Here is a 25,020-nt window from a genome sequence, read left to right as displayed (position 1 = left end):
TATTTAACCATTAAAACCACAAGTACAAGACTGATAATTGTATATACATAATTTATTCTTAATCACTTGTGAGACCAAGTTAACCACTGTTAAACATTTCAATAATCTGGTGACACTGTTAACTACTGGAGAGACATTTAACCATTATTAGTGCTACAATTGTACAAATCGATAATTATATATAACCATATTCATTTACTCCTAATTACTTTCAAGACAAAGTCAATCATATTTACACAACCTCATGTTCTAGGTGGATACTGGGTGGAAAATCTTAACGGTACGTTAATCATTACTTAAAAGAATACCAATCTTTCTCCTACCTGCACAAAAGCACCTTTCACATCAGCAATGTAACGGTAGAGCTCTCCATTACGAGCGCGGTTCATTTGGGCCTTTATCCAACGAAATTGGCCATGTAAGTTGTATTCTTCTATGAGGCGGTGCATTTTCTATATCTCCCCCATTTCTTCTACATCCGTAGACTTTTGTAAATCAATGTAGCCACCAACTACCACAAGATTCACAAGCTCTCTCAGCTTGGAGCTTTTACCAAAGCATTCAACAAGCCCTGTTATATTTTTCACTGAATCAAGTCTTGCCATAGAAAAGATAATTGGCTTTGATTTATCATTTAACAAGCCTCTGCATCAGCCAAAAAAACAGATATTAAACCTGATTCTTATTTGCTTGTTACAAGAGCAATAGAGAAACTGCAAGAGATGTTTTGACTTAATTCATAAAAAATGCATTTCTGAAACACAAAACCTGCTACACCCAGCCATTGCAATTTTAACCAAGTGAAGATTAAAGCCATATATTCAAAATTTAAAACTACAAGCCAAAAAAATTTCTTACTAAATACAACATGATTAGTGCATTAATTGTCATATTAGGAGAGTAAAACAGGTCCAATTAGAGGCTTCATGATAATAAAACAAATTTAGGTTTGGCTTACCCTACAGTATGCTACATAGGACATTACGATTAACCGTATTATTATTATTATTATTATTATTTTATCAATTTAGCAATGGCAGCTTCTTACAATCAAGAAAATGTCTATCTTTGTGCATTATTTGCTCGATCATATTCATATGCCTTAGAGAAGAGGCTTAAATAATATTTATTGCAGTTAGTTCATTAGATAGAGATTAATGCAACTGCTGTCAATTCGATCTTTTAATATCCAAGTTAGATGTATCTAACTTGGCCATCATGCCAGTGCAAAAAAATCAATTTAAAAAACAAAAGAGGAAGAGAACAAAATGTGTCTTTTTTTACCGTGCAAACATTTATCTTAATGAAAAATACTCACATGTGCTCTTCATTCTGTTCAGCACCATATACCAGTTTTTCAATCGAACCATGTAGAGAAGTTAGTCTCCTTTCTCTGTCCGAGTATGGGAAATATATGCACATGTCGGCACCAGGAGACACAATATTAAACTTGGGATAAAAAACATCAATGCCATGAACAACACGATACAGTCCTGGATGAGTGAAAGCAGTGTGGCTCTCATATTGTCCAACATTATTCTTGCTGAAGCAAAGTAATAAATAATGTTAGGGAATAATGTGATATGCAAGTCAAACAATATATTTACAAAGTCACATTTAGTCCACTGAAAAAAAAGTGCATAGAGCTAATTCATCAAACAACTATGTAAAAGAACCAGCTTAAATACTCAAGGATACCATTCAATTACTCTTTAATGAGATCTTATTGACTCCGGATTAGATTAGAAATTCTCATCATGTGGTCATTACTCATGACTAAGTTTTTATGTAAAATTAGAAACAAAAATCTTTCCATCAATATTACTTCAATTTGACTAAGTTTTTTATCTGTATTTGGATCATGTGATCAACATCTTGAATACTTAGTTGCTCTGTGCATTTCTGGGGATAGGGAAAGTATGACACGAGAAACCAAATTATTAAGAGACAAAAAGAGATATTGTTAGATTTGGCAGAATGATCCAAATTAGAGCATCGTACAAAGATCACATGATATGTAAAATCTAAGTGACATGTGTCTTAAAGTGAAATGAATCTTTGAAACATTGATTACTAGTGTGATGAAAACAATTATGGAACATTCATTTTAAGTATTGTGTTTATATAAAAGAACTTACCTTCTTGCAATTTCTTGTTATGTACTAGTGATTATAAAATCTGCAAAGATCACATGATATGTATAATCTAATGTGACATATGTCTTAAAGTGAAATGAATCTTTGAAACATTGATTACTAGTGTGATGAAAACAATAATGGAACATTCATTTTAAGTATTGTGTTTATATAAAAGAACTTAACTTTCTGCTATTTCTTGGTATGCACTAGTGATTATAAAATCTGCATTGTTCATTGCAATAAGGTCAGCTGTGAATTGACAAATAAAATTGTCTTCATATTTTTTCCAATATATATCAGAATCAGGATGCTTAGTCTTCTCCAAGGCATGAGCTATGTTGCACTACATGGAAAGTTCAGTAAAGAAAACATTAATAATGTCTTGGAATCCTTCCAGGCCAAAATAATGGGTGATTATGGATTTATAAGTTGATTGATCTTTGAATTTGATAATAACTTGATGTTGAAGAGTTAGTGCACCCGTGTGATTCCTAGCTTATAAGACAAGAAGGTTGCAACAAGATTTCCATCACTGTAGTTGCCAATTATCAGATCTGGAATTCCTTGTAACTCAGCCGCAATTTTGTGTGATGCATCCTTTATAGAGTAAGAGACAGTCATATTCCACAAAGCAGAAATGCCATTAGACCATGTAGACAAGACAAGATTATTGACTATTGAGTGCTCCTTCTTGTTACCTTAGAGGAGAATGAAATGATAACTAATGAAATTCTTCAACCTAGACTGCTGCTTGCAGGCTAGACTGTGGCATATAAGGTCAACAATTGCTCTGCATCCTTCAGCATGTAAATTAAAAGAAGAAAAAAAAAAAATCTGAAAATTCTTAAGCTTATTATCACATATATAAAAATTTCCCTGATATGAGTTGACAAAAAAAACTGTTTCCAAGTTAAAAAAAAAAAGTTTCTAAATGTTTTATCTGTTATTGACCAAAAAGAACTTTTAGTTTCATGAATACTTCCAAACTTTCAACTGTATTAACTTGAGCTTAGTTTGCCTGAAAGGCTACCCATAACAACCAATCCCAAAGCAAGATAAATAATAAATTTAAATGAGAAAAACTGGAAATATATATACTTATTTAACTTCCTTTCTGCACTAGTGCATGGAGACAGAGAGAAGGGAAAGAACAATGAGGCTAGGCAAGATCAAAATTTGAACATCATCTGATACTCACCTCTGCAAATGTCTCTAGATAAGGCCACATGTCAAACCTTAAAATCCATTTTCTCAAAATTCCATTCTTAGTTCGTACTCGCAGTATATATGTGTGTGCAGTTCCACCAACTCTTTCCAGTCTCTGATTGCATGTTGTCCCTTTTGCCTCTAGTATCAATCTAGTAACCTAGAAGCACCACAAGGATTTCAATAAAATGTGAAACAAATATTTCTTTTGTCATACCTAGAAGGTGCTAGAACTTTTGGAATCACGTACGATCAGAATTTTTTGGAGACACATCAAGTCCTTGTTTTTGAATTTTGATCAGCATCTCATTTTCCAAAGCACGCACTTGATCAAGTATATAAATAGCCTGTCCATCATGAGTGACGGTAATACTTACATTAATCAGCACAAGGTTTTATAGTTCTTAATAAAGTATTAACAAGCCAACATCATAAGCACAATAAACAACTGTTTTATTTCACTTGTAATTGATGTCATGTAGAATTCCAAACAAAACTTGAAAAACAATACCTGCCCACCAGCATCAGGCACACCTAAAATATTTGCTTGTCCAAAGTAACCATGTTGTTATACAATTACAACATTGAACACCATTGGAATTCTTCCTGTGACACCCTCTACCCCTCACATATATATTAATAAAGGAATAAAAATTCAAATATTAATTAAAAGTATTTTTAAAACATTTTTAAATACAAGCTTTTCAAATGGATAAAAGGCTCACATTCACTTTCTTCTACATCATATTCAAACTTGTCCAAATAAATAATAAAGTCATCTCGACTCAAAGAAAATCATATAAGTCTCATACAATTAATATAGAACCTATATCCTAATGTCACATCCTATCAGAGCGTGGTGTTCCCGTGTCCTCTAGCATGAGGTTCTTCATAGTCATCCACCTATTCATCTGCTCCCCCGAACACAAGTTCAAGATCATCACAGGATCCAAACACAACAACACACAGAGAGTGAGTTATCACATTCCTAGCTAATAGAGAAACAAGACAATTAAATATACATATTATATAAATGAGATACCACTTGCTTAAACATAGCTCACGTAACTTCACCACTTCATCATTCAAAATTCACTTTTCAATTATCAATCACATTACACAAGAATCCCACACTTCGATCAAGATATAATAACACATCAATTAGCAAGCATATGCAATAGTTATGCTAAGACTCAATCCTATATGCAATGTGGTACCATGTCAGTGAAAAACCACCCTGGGACGCTTAGGAGTACATAACAAGACACACCACACAATGGGTTTGTCAGGTCACTCTCACTAAGTAAGATCATAGGGAGACCAGTCAGGGTCACGATGTTTTGCGAGAATGCTCCAACCATATGAGATCAGCATAGGCTTAAAGGAGCACTCAAACCCGGTGACCCCCAAGGCCTACATTCCGAAGAGTCCGTCAGGGCCTCTCCCTCCTGATTCAGGTCCAACCCCTAAAATAATTTTTGCATGCAGACACTGCTCATGAATTATACAATACCCACGACCTTACACTCGTGTTTTAAACACGTTCAACACAATCGCACTATGATTTAACACTGGCTCCTAAATAGGAAACCTACATTTTCTCTTTAACACTGCGCATCAACGCTTTTCTCAAGATAACACTGGTCGGGTTATTGTACAATTCATAGCTTACAACACAAGTAATTTCACATCAAGTGTTAACTACACACTTATCCACAACTAGAACTCATTCACAATTTCACTTCTCATAGTGTGACAATCCACCATCACATGTTTACACGTATCTCACAAATTAACACATGTTCAACTTTACACTTATACTCAATCTCAATAACAATATTATAATGTCAAAGCAACATATTCTTCTACAATTCATCACATACTCACAATTTGAATCATCATTTCATATCCTCAATATAACAATTTATATAAAACACTATCACAACATTAGGACTAAAACCCCTTAACTAATATTACACAATTATATCAAAATCATAGGTCGAAATATACAAATATCAAGAGCACAGTTTATCAAGCAATTTTCATTAGAACATCAATATTTTATTTATAATCATAAAGGAAAAATTGCAATTTAATAAACATCTCAAAATAAAACCCCAATTTAATCCTCTAAGGATCCCTACACATGTTCTCACTAATCCCCAACTGTGAATAACTCATTCCTTACCTCTGAGCGGACTCACGTGTCTTCAGCCAGGGATAGCAACATCTCTAGCGGTTCCCTGAAATTCTTTCAGTTATTCCTCCGACTGCTCCGATAGAATTCTCAAACGTCAGAGAGACGGAGAAGAGATTGAAACCTCCACTCATACTGTCTTCATGCGATTCCTTTTTCTCCCTCCACAAATATTATCTCGCAAATCCCCCAACGGTGAAAGCGTGCGGAATTGAATTTCGAACAACATATCCAAATTTCACAATAATCCAACGGTTAACGAAACCGGGATCGTAGTTTTACCAAGACAGCTCTGGGTTTCTGCGGGAAAGAAAAAGGCTACAATGCGAAGGGTGTTTCTCTCAGTTCAGACATGATATCGAAATTCCCAACGGTGAGAATGCTCGGAATTGTGTTTCGAACATGATACTCAAATTTCACGACGATCCAACGGTGAAAGGGTTCGAGATCGTCGTTTTTCTGAGACTGGTTTGGTGGGCTGCGGAAAAAGAAAGGGTTTTGAGAGGAGAAGGAGAAAAACGAAAATAAGACCAAAAGGAGGCAGCTGACTTAACATAACTATTTATACCTAGGGTACTCAGTCTATTATTTGCTCTATATATATTTATTTATTTATTTTACTAAAAAACTTTTTAAATTTATTTACGAAAAATTGGGATGTTACACTTCCCAGAAATGTCTCTAAGGTGTTTGAATCAGGAGCTTGAAGAATTTCTAGGAGAAGATGCACCATTTCTGACACTCTCTCTTGGTATCACCCCAACCTCTCTCAAATCCGAATCCTTGTAGTCTGCACTCAAATAATGAAGAAAAAAAAATTTAATATCTTATCTAGTGCATCCAGTAAATGAGTAGTTACTTCTACATGTAAGTAAATAGCTCCAAAACTAATAAAAATCCATAACTACATCAGTTTTTAGAGATTCTTGCTTACTCATATTCAAAGTCAGAATATGGTGTGTTGGGTAGGAGCTTAGAAAGTAATTATTTTGCCTTTGCCAATGAAGACTGGAGCTTGGATATGTTATGAATGTGATCATTTAGCATCATTGCTTACATAATATATTTGTAATAAAAATATTTGTGAATATGCAACCAGTCGTTAAGGTTACCTAACCTGCCTAGTTGAAACAGCTCTGAAATAATTCATGAACTATGACAAATGAGGAAGGTAAACTAAGAATAACACTCTAATTTAATATTTAGACTAAAAGAACAAATCTTCACCATCAAAAGAATATATTTATACATTGGTATTTTAAAATTTCTGTGAATCATGCAAAATTAATGCATATAAATATCACTGTTCTAAGATTTCAGTGAATCATGAAACATTACTACAAATATATATACGTGTTTCTAAACGATTGAATACTGCTTTCATCCATATACTTGACAAACTTACATGGCCATCATATTAGTGTGTGCGAAGAAATGCAAGGAGAGGTTCCAAACTTTCTTTGTTACGAAACATGAACGATGACAGATGACAGATGACGGTCGAGAAATTGAACCCCGATACCAATGGAGGATGATCGAGTTGGTCTAGGAAATGTTGCATTAAATGACTCAAAGTCTAGTTCAAGCACATATTTGTCAGTGCACCTGGACCAAATTTTCAAAAATCATTTTATTATGTGAAACCAAAATCAAATTATAAAATGTCACACAAAAAGGTTAAACTAATCCGCTGGTCTCTTAACCATTTGATAATTTTTAATTGGGTTCATGAACTATTTTTTTTAATTGAGTCTCTGAATTTGTATTTGTTTTTTAATCAGTCTCAACAGCCAAATATCTCTGGTATCTCTGCATTTTCTAAACTCAGTATTCTTACAGGGGAGACAATTAAATAATAATAATAATAATTCAGGTTTCTAATTAAAAATTGTCAAATAGTTTAGGGACATACAGATTAAGTAAGCAACAAAATTCATTTATTTTGTTCAACACTTTGGTGAATGGCAACCTTCCATAGCATAGGCAATGAGTATAACATTAAATAGTACCGCAGAAAATAATTCACATAAATGATATAACAGAGATAAGTCAGGCAACCCTTATTGTCCATCTACAAGTTCTTCTTTGAGTCATATTCTGCAACACTCAGATTATCCACACTGAATTCAAATGCATTAACACGAACATACTCCTAAACACCAGGTCTTGGAAGGCAAAGCTATGGACACAAAAGGAGGTAGAACTATGGCTTCCTGTGACAACAACAACAATAGCTTTTTGAAAAATTGCAATAACAAGGAAAACACGCAAAAATTCAAGTGTTGTCTGTCATTTATCGATATCAAAGCTAAAACTTAGAGCCAACAAATAGTTGGTCCGAGTGTTACTGAACTTGGTTCCCTTGCGAAAGATCTAAGGTTCGAGACTTTAAATGAAAAAAAAAAACGTAACTGGAAGGAGAAATCCAACTAAAGGTATTTAGTCAGATTCCACAGAAAAGATTAATCATCAACAAATGTAATGGATACTATGCACCAAACCAATGTCATGAGTACCAAATAAAAGGAAAAAAACTAAGACTTAGAGACGTACATTGAGCTAACCTTTGCAGATTCTAACTCTTTGACAAAAGGGCTATCTTTGAGTTTCTGCATATCTTCATCCTCTTCAAGAAGCTTTTCTACCTCATCTAGAAGGTCATGTGGTTGTAGTATTCCTTTGCCCCCAGCAACATACCTTTGCAACAAAACGAGTAAACGAGTAATTATTTACTTATAAGTTATCACACACATACTTAACACACTCATGAAGAATTTAAGAATACCCAGTTGCCACAAAATCACAACTGAACCTTTACCTGGAGAGAAGAGAGATGAACTCGTTGCGGTACCTAGAGAGGGTGTCTTGCACTCTCTCCCTCAAACTGGAAGCTCTGTCGAATATATCCGGAAGTGGGCATGGTATTGGAAATGGCAAAAACTGGGTGAAGCATTGGAAAAGAGAGACAGAACAAAAAGGAAAGAGTGTGTGAGAGAGAAAGGAAGAGGAAGACATTGGAAGAGGCAAGTGATAAGGGAGAAAGAGAAAGAAAAGGAAGAGTGTAGAAACATGCATTGTTGTTTGCACTTGGCACGTAGAAGGAAGAGGTGGCTGCATGCACTTGTCGCCCCGCAACACAGAGTGCTGCTGTACTTCTTTCAGTCTTAATTTAAATTCTCAAACGGTGGACTTGTTCTTTTGTGGTGCTCATTTTGTTACCACTTCTGTAAACGAACCAGACAGAAATCCATTTGCGGTGTGTTATTGATCAAACAAAATTTTACATGTGATGAGAATAAAACACCATTCTCCCATTAAATAGATCTCTCATATGTATGAACGAGATCTTCCACTAGTGTTTCAACCTTTATTTTCTCTCTATACACTAAGATGATTTAAGTTTTATATTTTCTCAAGCTTTTTGATAAAATACCTTTTTTGATGATGTTTTGATAAAATACATTTGTTCCTTTTTATAATTTTTATTGTAAAAATAATTGCAATTTGTTTTCTTTTTAAACAAAAAATATTCGAGTGTAATTTATGGATAGTTTTTTTTTTCTTTAATATCATTTCTATCTTAATAGATATAAATGATGACATTTGCAATCGATTAATTTTACTACCCTTCCTTTTATATTAATTTCGTTATAATTGATTTAATAATTCAATATTATTTATTAATCTTTGCTAATGAAACAAACTTAGAAATACTATTTAAGAGATTCGCATCTTGATTTTTGATAGGCTACAATAAATATTCTCTTTTTCAATTACTATTCTTTCCATATTTTTCTTCTCTAGTTTTTCTTTTTCTTTTTACCCTTTATATTTATCATTTTTTTGTAAATTGATTCTTGATGACATGTGAAACTTATGATTGACATTTGTAAATTTGGACTTTTAAAAGGGAAAAAAAAACATTTAGTTTGCCTTTCAAGTAGATATATTTTCTATTATATGTTCTTGAATTTTTTTTGAAAAAAAAAACGTAATTATGAAACTTTTGTATCAAATTTGATCTTGTATATTTGATGGAGGAATTTTAGTTTTTATAGTTGGCCCTACTAATAACAATCAATTCTTAAAAATGTATCGTTAACTAATTAGTTAAATTTACAATATAAGAATTATTTCATCACTTTAAAGGTAAAAGTAAGATGGTATTATAATCTAGTCATGCAATCAATAAAATTAATTAAAATGCAATTAGTAGACAGATAGATTTTCATAAAAATAAACAAAGAAGTAAATTTATATACTTATTTCTCAAAATTAAAATGAAAAAGGAGTGAATTTATTGTAGAAGGCTCCATCTGAGAATTGGATTCACCATGTCCCTTATCATTTTTTTTTTACAGGACCATCTCCTTTATCATATGATTGATCTATCTGGATTTAAGACTAGATCGATCATTAGATAAAAACATGTGAATTTATTATAGAGGGGTCCAGTTAGGAATTAGATTCTCCATGTCCTTTACCATGATTGATCTATCTGATTTAATTTTAAGACTAGAGCAATTAGAGTTGAAACTTTGTTTGATGGGTTCTTCATAACTCTAATAAGTGTAGCTTAGCCTTATATATGATCATATCTAGATCAGATAACGACCAAATCAAACACAAATCCATCTCTGTTAGTGCTATTAATTTGAATATATCCGGTAACTAATCAAGCTCAAGCTCAACAACGAACCAAATCAGAATAAATATCACAAAACATTATTATATTTATACTGTAGTGCATGGCTATTTAATATCTAAATCCGTTTAATGGGGTGATTAAGACAGCCTTAATTTACTGTGACAAAAGTGATTCTGGTTCACTCATGTTACACACACACACACACACACACACACACACACACACACACACACACACACACACACACACACACACACACACACACACACACACACATATATATATATCATAGATTCTGCAAGATATTTATTAAAAGAACTTTTTCTATCTATATAAGAGGCCTTGGGCTTGGTACTTTGGAGCAAGAAACCATTTAACCTGAAAAACAACCTTCATTACAATGAGTCCAAAGGCATCTCCATCAGCAAGCCTTATCAAAATAGGTTCGGATGGCTTTGATCTGATAGAGAGGCACTATGGTCGATTCAGAAGAAATCAAGTTCCTCCTTTTGAAGTGCCTATCATTGTGAATAGCAATAACCCTGGTGCTTCATTTGGTGGGGCTAATATTGACAACAAAGAAAACCCAAAGCCACCACGTCGTAATTGGGCTGGTAGATCATTGGTCTCACTAAGTAGTATCAACTAGTGTAAGTTCAAGTATACAAATACTTAGGTTTTTGTTCTGATTTTTTCCCCTTTTAGTGTTACATACTTGCACCAAGTATGAAAGTACTGATTTATCAAAAAGAAAAAAGAAAAATATGAGAGTACTGAAAGAGCTTGTGCATATGGTAGTGTGTATAAGGTTTGCAGCTGAATGCTTATATGTTATGATTGCCTTGTAGTGTGTGTACTATATCTCGATCTAGTGGATATGTTATATACGGGTTGGCTTTTATGTATTGATATTTGGCGTTTACATTTTCTCCCTTTGCTGGATTAATTAATGGGTTAATTATGTTTGTAGTTTTTAAATTTTTTAAAAACTTGGTTTTTAGTTTTTAATTTTTTTATCGGTTAAGATCCTTTAATTTTTTTTCATTAAGGTTTTTAACTCATAAATTTATTTTTTTACTGATTAAGGTCTTTAAATTTTTAGAAATTTTAATTTTTATTCTTTGAACAAAAATTTAAACACATTATTTTTATTTATTTAATGAGATTTCAAAGATTAAAAATTAAATTTTTTCAAAAGTTTAGAAGTTAAAAACCTTAATAAAAAAATTAAGAGACATTGACTAATAAAATAAAAGTTTAGAAATTACAAATTTTAATAGAAAAAATAAAAAATATTGACTAGTCAAATAAAAGTTTAAAAACTAAAAAATGAATTTTTAAAAAAATTAAAAATAAAAATTTAATTAACCGTTCATCAATTCACCTGGTGAAAATATCTCCGTTCCTGCAAGTGCTGTGTGTTTTATATGTACCTGTCAATAATGTGAGAGAGTGCATGTTTATATGTTTCCCCAATCATGTAGAATTACATTGAAATGTTAGTTAATACGATTTAAGGTAAATTTTTACATAGTTAATTTAATATTGAAGATTTATTTTTATTGGTAAGAATTAAAGATAATACTAGAGAATGTATACTACTGATATACTTTATTCAATCAATTAATCTAGACTTTCTTATTAAATTTATTTTAAGTTTAGAATTGATTTTGAGTTAAAGGAACTCTAGATAATTTTTATGTTAGATGAAAAAAAATTATATTAAATTTTACTACTACAGTACTACTATTTTTAGAGAAAAAAATAATTTAAGCATAAATCATATAATTTTGTTGTTAATAACAAAAATTAATTTAATTCAAAATTAATTTTACAAACATCCATCCAAACACATTGAATCCAAATAACAAATTAACTTGGTTTTGATTTATCATTTGTTAAATAAATCAAGTACTTAATTATCACAACTTACAAGAGCAATCACTATCAGGAGCTTCAAACTCTTCATTTTATGGAAGGGGAGGGATTGAGACAACCATGGGCTTCTCTTCATTTTATGGACCATGGTTTCATTTGGTTTGGGAGTTGATATTGGTCCCAACCCCTTTGCAATTGGTCCTTACCACTATTAAAAAATTCCAAATTTATCCTTCTCCAATATGTATAACGGTTCTCCTGCACTAGGGATGGTGTGAAAAATGTTGTTTTTTTGCATCCTACTAGTGCAGCAAAATCATGATTCGGTCGTGCATCTGGGTGTCGAGAAAAGTGCACAATGGAAACATAATTATGTTATGGAAGGAGAGAAGATAGGGGGGAGGCAAGGATAAATATAACATATATAACAAAATCATATTTTTATTGTTCATTTTTTTTAGTATAACTTGTTACACAAAGGAATTATGATTTTGTTATGTTACATAAGGGACAAAGTTGTAATACAACAAAATCATGATTCGGTACAAATTGCAACACTTTTAATCCTTTATGATTTTATTATATTTAATTTGGTCTCTTATTTAAAAAAGAAATAATTTAGTCTTTTATATTTTTAAAGTAAATCTCAATAGTCTTTTCAAAACAATTATTATTTTTTAATTTTGGAACATGATTTTGAATTTTTTTTTAACTAATTCGATATGTGAAATTTGTTTCATTAGATTCACTTATATGAAACCTATGGTGTTAGAATTAAAAGGTGTCCTAAACATGTTAAAAATCATGTAAAAAATGTTTATCATAGGCAACTGAAAAATTATATAATATTAGATTTTTTTTATTACTTGTTGAATTCACTTTTCACATTATTTTTTCATCTCTTTTGGCTCGAGCATTGGTTGAGTTTTGTAGTTTTCATGCACTTGAATCTAATGAGATAAGTTTCATGTCTTGAATTAGTCAAAAAATAATTCAAAATTGTGTCTCAAAATTAAAAACGATCATTGTTATAAAAAAAGTTTATTTTTGCTTATTAACTCGTTGACAAGTGTATCAATTCATATTAAGTAATAAAGTACTCGAAAGTTTGAGTATCGAATCCACGTGGACTTTGGTTGTACTTAAAGTGATGCAAATCCAATCTTTAAGCAATTAGAAGAAGTAGAAGAGATAAAGAATTGTAAGTGTGAAATTTGAGGGTAAAAGGAAAAAAAAAAGAAAGCAAACTTAAACAATAGTTTAAATGCAGAAAGATGAATTTAGAATCCAAACATGTTGGGGCCTAACATGTCAAAACTACTTGTGATGCAATGTTAATGATTTTCTTTATCTAATGATATTCCTGTTTCCACCCACATCTATATATTAAGATACTCTATCTTTGGTTTCCGCATGAAGAGCCTAATTTATCTCTTCTTCTCTCCCAAATTTCTTTGCAAAATTAAAAATAATAAATTGTATTAAGATTAGAGATGCATGAAATAGGCTAAACGAATATCAATCTATTTCTAGTAATGATTTCATTTAGAAACTCTTTCTCAGTTCTTTAGAAAATAATCATTTTTCAATGCATTATCCCCTAAACATTATATGGATGATTAGACCATAATAAACAAATAGGCACAGAAAAATAGCAATAGAAACAAGATTGCATTAAATAGATGATAAGAAAAAGTTACATTACAAGAGTTGGTATGTCAGGCTCCCAACAATGGGGTATAGCCTCTCATTGTCATGAGAGACTTTACACTTCAGGGGCTGATGTGGATGGAAGAAGGGATTGGATGACTAAAAGAAGGAAAAGGAAGAATGACTAAAGAAGAACGATTTCTCCTATTAGAGATGCTCAGGCTTTGGATATATCCAATAGAGAGCTCTGAGACTCAGTGTATCTTTTCTTTTTGCTTCCTATTCCTTTTATAGGTCTAAGGTAACTTACTTTTCATGCTAACTTTGCACTTAGTGCACATTCCTAGGCTTAACGGGAATGACGGTGAAATCACGTGCTTAGCACAGAGTTCGCGTTAAGCGCGACCTTGTGCTTTCTCGTTGGCCTTCTTCATACTAAGCATGAGCTAGTCACTAAGCGAGCAAACGCGCTGGGCCGATCTTGTGCTCTAAGCGAGCTGTCCAAGTCTATAACTTTTTTTCAAGGCTTTTTATCTAATTTTTTCATCAATTTTTTTACAAAGCACTTGAAATTTTCTTCTTTTTAACTTTTGCTGATAAAAAAATTATAATGATATTAATTTCTTCATTATTTCATTAAAAATGACGTTAGAGTGAAAAAATTCTAATCATTTTTAGCCAAAATTGACTATCAATTAAATTCAAAATTCGTAATTATCATTACTCACTTTAAAAACATTGAATTTTTTAAAAGAAAAAAAATCAAAGTGAATATAATAAAAAACATAAAAATCTAAAAATATATTTTAACCTGAATAATACTATACATTTTTTAGAAGACCATATCTTATACCAAAATCAATCTCATTTGAGTCAAATATAAAGAAGTATCTATATATTGTTCATGAAAAATAGTTTTATTCTAGATAAATATGACTACTGTATACATATTTGGCTAGTATAATCTCACAATGATCATAAACTATAATGTAACTTTTTGTACACGTCTAACCAGAGATTAACTAAAAGAAAATTGTTATTATTTTTTTAATTATTTGAGAAGTATGTAAAGAGATGAGAATAATGACTCGTGCGTTTAAGACGGCAGTTGGTTGGAGTGATCCAAATTCATGGTTGAGGAGGATATGATTAATTATGTCATTGAATGACTTTCCTTTTTCACCCAAGCATATCTTATGCGAATTTGATTATCATGTTGAAGTCTAGGGAAGGAGGATGCTCGCTTTATAACACTATTTGAGTCATCTAAATTATTTTAGATTATTTTTCATGATAATATATTTTTATTTTTATATATTTTAGATTATTAACTATTTGAGCCCAACATTATTTTAGGTGTAAAGCAAATTTTGTGGTGAGAGTTTTTTTTAAAAGAAATCAATAAAACTAACAAAAAATTAGGAGCCTTATTATAAATAAAAGTATTTTTCCTCTGACATGTTTGAATCCCACTCTACAAAGAAAAAAAATACCTTAATTACTAATACCTTAAAACCAACTTATAATAAAAGTTGCATAAATATTAGACAAAATGCATTTTTCTCCCATTTTCTCAAATTTATAATTTTAGTTTTTTTATTTTTTTAATTGAGATATTTCATTTTCATTTTAAAAAATTCATAATTTTAGTCCCTTATTTTTTAATTAAAACATTTTATTTTTCACTTTCAAATGATTCACAGTTTGAATTCTTGTGGCTGATTTCAAACGTTGATCTATATAGTTTGTAAATATTGATTAACACATGTCTATTTATTATTTATATGACAAATAATTTTTTAAAAATTATTTAATTGTTAACAAGTTTAATTTATTAAAAAAAATTAAAAAAGTACATTATCGAGTTTGAAATTAAAAAAAGAGACTAAAATAACATATTTTTTTTAAAAAGTGAGGGACGAAATATCTTAATTAAAAAATAAAGAGATTACAATTATGAATTTAGATAAATAGAGGGATGAAAATTGTATTTTAGCCTAAATATTAATATTAAGTAAAAAAAATTCTAGGCATAAATCAAAGGTTTGAATCGCTTTATGATGAGAGAAATTGATTTTTGTTTCCTAAAGACTCATTTACTCAACTTTTTTTAAAGCTGTTTTTCTATTTATATAAATTAAGGTAATTTTTAAGAGATTTTCAGAAAATATATTGGTCTAATTCCTCCTTCAAAAAAACTAAAAGAATTGATCAAAATTACAGTACAGCTACAGCATTATCCCAAATCTAGAGATGTTTGGAGTTAAATATAATTTTTAGGCGACAACAATAACCCGAATTTTGGCCAAGAGTAACTAAACTCATCAGCATTGCACTATAGGACTCTCAAATCCAATTATGTTGGCAACTAGCCAGAAAGTCTGTGATCACTCTCACTTTCTCTCAATTTTCGACTTTTCAAAAGTGATATATTCGTATATATTCCCTCTACAAATCAAGGCTAACCGCCAAAACCAAATAAACAAATCTAAGAACTCAAATATAGATTAATATAATCATTGATATAGTGGCTTTAATTACTAGATAGATGGGCACGCCTAGATATTGTTATCTAATTTAATCCTTAGAATAATTAAGGCTTAAATTCGCCTTTTTAAAATTTTGACACTTTAATTCACTATGAATCTGTTTTCGAATTTTTAACAAAAATTATTAACTTAAAATTGATATCTTAATATAAAAGATGACAGTGATAATCTGACATATATGTTGTCGATGTGATATCGAATGAATTGACGTGAAATTGAATATTAAAATTATGTTTTTGTATCATATTAACTTATGTATTACACTATGAAATCATTTGTTATTTTAACATGTTAAGGTCACATTAATTAAGATGTCATATCAATAATTTCTATTAAAAATTAATAATAGACTAATAACGAACTAAAATACTAAATTTTAAAAGTATAATAACCAAATATGGAAATAAAATATTTGAGTGATCAAAATTAAGCAATCCTTAAACTATAAGGATCAAAAAGTGAATTTAAATTTATAATTAGACATTCTTTATTGCTCCACGTAGAGAGTTGCAGAAGAAGCTACTCGCAACCACTTGGGCGCAGACCAACGTATAGGTGAGGGGGGTCACTCCCTGATTTTTTTAATATATATAATATAATATAATTAATATATTATTTTAGTATTCAATTAATTATTTTTATTTGGAGACTTTCATTATAGAAAATCAAACTAATATTAAATTGTACATTAATAAATTGCTGATGTGAGTAATAATTGACTAAAGCAAGATCTTAACTAGGTTTAAATTTTGTGAATAAAAAAAATATAAATGAGAAAAAATATCCAATAAAAATATATAATTAGATTTTTTGATAAAGATAATCTTAAGTATTTCACACCAATAATATAATAAAAAGAAATATTAAGTTGAACAAGATATTTATCGAAATTAATTTTAATAAATTTTATTTATTTTATAAATAAATAGTTAACATAGATTTTTATCAGAAAATTATTTAGGTTATATTTGATCCCATAATTTTTATTTTTTTTTGCTGGTCTGCCCCTGGAACCACTTGTGCCTTTTCTATATAAAGGACATTTGTGTCTCTCATCCTTTGAAGCAAGAGTCTAACAACTCAAATAGCAACCACACTGAAATCCATTGCAACATCTCCAACACTTAACATCTATGGCACCTCCTCCATCAGACCTCAGGAAGATTGGGGCGGAAGGCTTTGCTCTGATAGACAAGCTCTATGCTCCACCAAGAAGGAGCAGTACTGTCAATGAACCATTCCATGGCCCTGCTGTTAATAGCATGGATATCTGTTGTGAATTATTAAATAACAATATATAGACATTGTTAGACTCATAATTAGTATTTCCTCCTTCTCAAAATAATCGGTGTCTTAGATTATTTTAGATAAACCAAGAAAAAATAATAAATAGATAAAAACAAATAATTATTTTTCAAAATTAATTTTATATCATTAATATATTTATAGATTTTGTAGTTTATCATTAATATAATGAAATATAAGTAAAAAATAATAATTAATATTATATTAAATAACTAATATTATATTAAATAATAATAATTATTTTAAAATAATTTTTTATTCTTCCACGATAATTATTTTAATATTATTCATTTCTATATATCATGAGTATTTATGGTTTGGGGTGGGGCTGATTTTGATTAAAGCTGGCACATGTAAGCTTACAATATGTATTATTTCTCTATCATGCTGAACAAAATATATCATGAGTATTTTTTATGTATTTATTAATTGAGTCTGATTTTAATTATCATCTCTATTTCAGATCCACTGCTTGAATTTTTTGGATCTCTTAGGTATCTTTTAACCAAATATTTTATTTATTTATAATAATTTATATTTTTGCACTCCTACATATTGCATGCCTTTGTGCTTTTCCGTAAGTTCGCATATAATTATTAGGGATAGGGATGCCGCTACTTCTATTAATTGTAATTAGAATTTTTTTTTGTTTCCTTCTTGCTTTCATATATTCTTTTTCAGAGTTCAGAAACTGATGCCAAATATAACTACGTACGTCATGGAGTTTACGTAAGTAAGAACGCGAAAGGTTTAAAGAGTGTAAGGGAAATCTTGTGTTTGACCCTTTAGATATATATATTTGGGGGGATAAATGACAATCAAACAAGTAGCTAAAGCGTGGTCGTGGCATTTCCAACTAGAGTAGTTAAGAACCTTTGAAAGTAATAAAAAAGATGCTAGAACAAATAATGCTGAAGAATCTGATACACTAACCGGCATATCCTGAATGAGTTTTTATTTTAACGCAATTTTATATTAACAACGAAAGTACCATATCCTCATTTGATAAATTTGTTTTTTTTTTTTTGGTAGTTATATTAGATATGGAGTTAAGAAGTTGATCAGTGGTACGAACGCGGTTTGTGGAACAACTGAAGATTCATACTTTCTTTCACTGTTGAAAAGGAAATTAAAAAAAAAATTCAATGATAAAAGAAGAAGGAATTAGATTCGTGTGCCATTATGCTCTACATTTTGTTCCATTTCAATTTTCTGCTTTTGGACTGCCAAATAATATATATATTAGTTCAAAAAGAATCTCCGGCCTATCCCAATATATTCACCAATGGTCCAACCTGCATTTTCCATCTTATCTCGAAAGATCAAGCTCAGTATATCTAATGTGCTTGAGAAAAACCTTCATTATTTAGATACAACTTTCGACAACTTTGGTGATAAATATTGAAATATTCCATCTATTATACACGCTAAATGAGAAAATAAAGTTACTTCAACTCAAAAACAATTTTTAAAAGATACTAATAAAAGGTATAAATTTTTTAATGTAAAAATAAAGTTACTTCAACTCAAAAACAATTTTTCAATATAAAATCAAATTAAATATGTGATTATTTACCTAAAAAATTTATTTTTGCTTGTATTTTTAAAGTAGTTTAACATAAAACCAAACACTAACTAAATCAAATAACTTTATTTTATTGAGGATGAAATGAAGCTACCTTAAAGAATAAAAATCGTTTTAAATTCATCACCACATGGTGTGGCCTAGTGGTGGTTCTAAATTCTAATTAACCTGTAGACTTCAAATATTCTTGGTCCCATATGAAGACCACTTTTGCTTCTTTATAAAGTGGACCTGCGCTTCTTGTTTCGAAGCAAGAAGCAAGATAACAAACACACACATACACTCAAAGATCATCAACTTCCACTGAAACTGGTGTCTCTTGTACTGTTATTGAGCATCATCAAATCATCAATGGCACCACCCACTGACCTGAGAGTTATAGCTTCTGAAGGCTTTGATCTAATAGACAGGTTTTATGGTCCATCAGCACAAAGCAGACCCAAAAGGAATGGGGTATTTCCTTCAAGACAAGGACCTTGGGTGGTTCAAGTGCCCAATGATGAGTTGGAAGAGCCTATGAGTGTCATCAATAGCAGAGATGCTGCAGCTCGCTATGGTGGGATTACGATTGTCAATTACCCCAAGCCACAAACTCGTCTTGCTAGATCATTCAAACCTTGATATATAATGGTGTGTTTGTAGTAGGCCATCTCATATATATATATATATATATATATATATTACATAGGAAGCAGCTCAAAGAATTGCAGTAAGATCTTTTATAGACTGCAGACAGGAGCTGTTGTATTGTGAGTATCTAGTTTGATCTGGTGTAATGTTACTGTAACTTAATTAAAGTCTTGTGTTAGATCAATACTATCACAGTACCACAGAAACCTACTTGATTTGTCAACGACTTATTATTAGCTAGAGCTTTTAACTATAAAACCGTTAATCAAACTCAGGAAATTTTTGTAAACTAGTTCAATCTCTATAGATTTTACTGGTAAACTCTTTATATAAAAAAATAAAAGAAATAAAATATCTATAAATACATGTTTATTTCATTTATTACTATGTATTATGATTTAAATAGTTTATTTTTTATTTTTTTTAATACTATTATACTTATTATTATTTATGTTGTTAGGCACATAAAACATAACATATAATGAATTGTTATACACTAGGTACACATAACATGTAATTCTTTTAAGTGTCTAAAAATTTTTTTTTTTAATGTAAAACATAACATATATATCTAAACGAGAGTCCCAACAATTCATGTAATGTTTCACGTAAAAAAAAAAAACGTTGTTAGGCTCAAACATAGTCCCAACCAGGGTCGCGGAAACCATAAGGTCAATGAGACCTTTGCCTTAGGTCCCCAAGAGTTTCATTTTTTTCTTTACATTTTTAATATTTTTTGTCAATTTAAATTATTAAGTAGCAAATTTTGTTAAGATATGATTTATTATTTATAATCATTTTTTTATTAATAAGACTACATAATCTTAAGTTATGAATGTAATGGTCATCGTAAATCATTTATCTAAAATTTTAATTTTATTTCAAAATGTTAAAGAAAATTATTTTATATCTATTTTATATTTAACCTCTCCTTTACCTGAAAAAAATCTATTGAAATTAGTACAAAATTTAAATTTAATGTCTATGGTTGATATATAAAAAAAGATATTTTGACGAAAAATATTGATTATAACATCACACATTTAGTTAAAATTTTATTTCATGTTGATATTTTGTATACATAAATTAATTTAAATCTTTAATTGAGTCAATTTGACATTTGAATAATATTTAAAATAGCAACTCACAATTTTTTTTAAAAAAAATTAACAAAGTGTATTAAATTAAAATTGGAAGTAAATTTTATTTTAGGTCTTATAATCTCTATATACGACTCTGACTAGAACATATATAGGCCAATGATCCTTCTGAACTATTTTGAGAACGAATTGAACAATTTTTACAATATGAGACTATTTTTAAAATTTTTACAATATGAGACTATTTTTTGTTTTTTATTTGAGAATAAATTAAACATATATACGACTTTGACTAGAACATATATAAGCTAACTCTTACACGATTTGAACAATTTTTACAATATGAGACTATTTTTGATTTTTTATTTGATTCCAAAAAAATTAAAGCTTTAGATGAGGATGAATTAAAAAAATATTGTATTAATCTTGGATAGTTTGTAAGGTTTAATGAATACTCTGATATTGATGGTCTTGATTTATTTTCAAAATTGAAAGTACTAAGAGAAGTGTTAAGAGAAGAAATTAACACACCAATAGAAGTATTGAGTTATATTAAAACTTTAGATTATTTTTCAAATGTTTATATTGCATATAGAATTTTATTGACAATTCCTATAATAGTTATTACTGTTGAAAAAAGTTTTTCAAAATTAAAATTATTTAAATCATATCTAAAAATCAACAATGTTACAAGATAGATTGAATGTGTTAGCTATTTTATTTATTGAAAGTGAAGTATCACACTCCCTTGATTATAAAATTCTGATAATGATTTTACAACTGAAAAAGCTAAAAAATTAATATAAAAATTGATATTTATATAATATACTAAGTCTCTTTAAAATTTTTATAAAAAAAAGATCCCTTTAACATTTTTGCCTTAGACCTTAAAATATTTGTACGGGGTCATGTCCCAACAATTCAAAATAAACAAGAGATGTGTCATTTATGAAAACCTCAACATTAATTAATAGTAACTCTGTGCCTCTGCCCCCAAACACAGATGGCTTTCTTGAAACCCTAACTCACCAACACCACCCCAAACAAGAACTCCCAGTGTCATGTCTAGCGACGGCAAAGGTCGCAACACTATGTCTAGTGATGGTCTGACCCCAAACTCGTGAGTTTGCACGATTCTGCCCGAGTCAACCTGAGTCTGCTCCGAGTTTGTTACAAAATGACTTTGCTACCGAGTTATCCTGGACTCTAGCGAGTTATTGAACAATAAAATTAAATCAGAATTGTCACAAAGGTTGATTATTATTTTTTCCTTATTTAATTATTTTCTTTGACCATTTATAGCTACATAATTTGGAATGATGAGCGCCGGCAAGGATTCAAATTGCAGTGCATAATTTGGTTTAAGCTGTGATGTTTATAATGTTGGCCACATAGTCAATACCAGTTGTGTTAATTATAAGCCGACACTAACAACGTGAGTTTAACATTCAGAATATATGAACACAACAAGTTAACTTTTTAGCTTTGTAGTGTCGGATTAGAGGCAGATGGAAAGTCGGGACGCTAGTGTCTATTTAGCATCAGCTTTTGTGTTGTAGTATTGACTTGCTGATTCTAAACACAAATTTCTTTTATTTAATTATTATCACAGTACTTGCGTGATATAGCATGCATGTAAGACATCACAATATTTATGTGATACAGGCAAGATATATATTAACCTAGTTAATTAAAAGTTAGTAATGGTTGGGTTGTGTCTGTTATGCATTACAATCCAGAACAAAGAAAATAGTACAAGCCAATACTTGAGTTACAAGATAAATTTTTTTATTATGTATATTGTTCGATTAATAATGAACAACACAAATAAAATAATATAAAATTTATTAAAATATTTTTTTAATACTAATTATTTTATTAGAATTTACATTATTATTGAATTTTATAAAAATTCAAAATATAAAATATATATAAATAAGTTAGTTACTTGATAATATAATTTCAAAATATGTTATAATAATAAGATTGTGATATAATAAGATTGATATAACTAGTAAATAATATGAATTAGAAATAAATAAGATGATAAATTTTTTGTTGCTAGTAGATAATGTGGCTTTACCATTTTCTTTTAGCAAATGTTCCAAGGATCCAATTATTTTCTTTTTCTATTCAAGATGGTTGGAGTTGAACGGAATTTTTTGGCGACAACAATCACCTAAATCTTGGCCGGCTAACCGTGATTATTCTCAGATTGCACTATACGAATCTCAAATCTATTATTTTGGCAGCTATCTCGCCAGAAACTAGATAGATATACACAAAGTGGGTGATCGATCACTTTCACTTTCTCTCAAAATATTTCGACTTCTTAAAAATGATAAATTCGAATATATTCCCTCTATTAATCAAGCCTAATTGCCAACACCAAATAAATAAATCTAAGAACTCAAGTACAGATTAATATAATCAATGGTATGGTGGCTTTAATCACTAGATGGCACACCAAGATACTGTTCTTTAATTTAATACTTTAGAAAAATTAAATATTATTCTTTCTTGCTACACACGGAAAGCTGTAGATGAAGCTTCACGGGGTAACAACTTGTGCTACAACTTGTGCTGTTCTATAAAAGGCCATTTGTGTCTCTCATCCTTTCAAGCAACAAATTAGCCAACAACTCAAAAACCCAACCATACTAAAATCAGTTGCTGCAACATCTCCAACATTTAACATAGCTATGGCACCTCCTCAGGCAGACCTAAGGAAGATCGGTGCAGAAGGCTTTGCTCTGATAGACAAGTTCTATGGTCCAGCAAGAAGGAACAGTGTCAATGATGCATTCCATGGGCGAAGAGGAGATCGTTGTTGGGTTGTTTATAATGTGTCTAATGATGTCATGGAAGATTCTGCTGCAATTGGCATGGAGGCAACAACTGGCCATTTTGCTGCGAAATCTGCTATGAATTATCCAAAGGCAGGTAAACCCGAAATTCGTTATTGGGGTAGACCCTTAAAATTTTAAGTTTTTTTGGCTTATGCATGTTATCAATATCAGGTGTCTTCAAATGGGTCTGTATTTCATGTTAGCTTACTCTTGTTTGATATATACGTGTATAAAAAAAAAAACTCGGAGACCTTCATCTATATTTATATCAAGGTCTTCTGTAGTTTGTGGAAGGTAAATTACATATGTAGTTGAATAAAGTACTCAAGTATCAAGGGATGTAATGAAACTACTTGTTATGCATGGTCTACTATTTTTTTTTAGTTTCAGAAACTAATCTCTACTCATAAATTTCAACAGATAAAGTATTTTACATGATTACAATTCTCGTCACTTTTAAATAAATGGTATGTATATAGTATGAAACTATAAATATAAAATTAAAAAATAATACCGGCATATGCAAGTTTGAGATATATGCAGGTCGCTCGTAATGGTCGATGCATGTAATTATGTTAAAAAGTAGACAAGTAAAACCTTCGAATATCTTAATTAGATTTAACTAAAGCAAAAATCATGTGTTTGTTGCCCAATAAAGTTTAAAGCTTCTAATTTTTTTTTCACAATTTTTTTAAAGAATTCTTTAATTTCTAAAATTAATCTTCATCAAATAAATAAGAAGAAGAAAAACATAAGTCCAACTATTATGTGATACTAAAAGTAAGTAATAAACTTATCTATAAACATATATTAATTGTCGTTAGCTTTTATTTGGATAAACTTCTTTATAAATACTTATAAAGAAAAGAAAGTTCCAAGGTAAAATGTATTGTGTTCCTTTGTAAGCTTACAATTAACTAACTTATTATTTTTTTAGAGAAGTTATGAGAAGAGCTTTTATAAAAGTTAATTATATAAGTTTTTTTGTTAAACTAAATGTTTAAGTTAATTTAACTTTTAAAAAATAATACATTTTTACTTTCTTATCTATTTTCCTACTATAGGTGTTTATAGAAAAAATCATCTAAACAAAACCTTAATACGAATACTGAATATGATTATGTTCACCGAAGAATTTTATTTCTTTTATAATTTTAAAAAGGTAGTGAGATGTACATAAAATTTAGTCAATAAAAAATAATTAAAAATTTTGTAAAAAAAGTATTATTATCATCATTTTTTAATTTTAAATTCAAAATTTTGTATTATTGTATTGTTAGCAATT

The 25,020-nt window shown here is 29.9% G+C and overlaps 1 protein-coding gene and 1 pseudogene across 1 annotated transcript; one reads left to right on the top strand and one right to left on the bottom strand.

The window, feature by feature from the left end:
- Positions 1 to 175: 175 nt before the first annotated feature.
- On the bottom strand, positions 176 to 8,797 carry LOC102665200 (sucrose synthase 2-like; annotated as a pseudogene).
- A 14,710-nt stretch (positions 8,798 to 23,507) lies between these two features.
- Positions 23,508 to 24,125, top strand: LOC100305812 (uncharacterized). Its single transcript, NM_001250111.3, has one exon. It carries the CDS (start codon positions 23,589 to 23,591, stop codon positions 23,871 to 23,873), a length of 285 nt encoding a protein of 94 aa, NP_001237040.1. The 5' UTR covers positions 23,508 to 23,588; the 3' UTR covers positions 23,874 to 24,125.
- The last annotated feature ends 895 nt before the right edge of the window (positions 24,126 to 25,020 follow it).

This window comes from Glycine max, chromosome 9 (genome assembly GCF_000004515.6).
Source record: "Glycine max cultivar Williams 82 chromosome 9, Glycine_max_v4.0, whole genome shotgun sequence".
Classification (NCBI taxonomy): Eukaryota; Viridiplantae; Streptophyta; class Magnoliopsida; order Fabales; family Fabaceae; genus Glycine; species Glycine max.
This window is presented reverse-complemented; position numbering and strand designations above follow the sequence as displayed.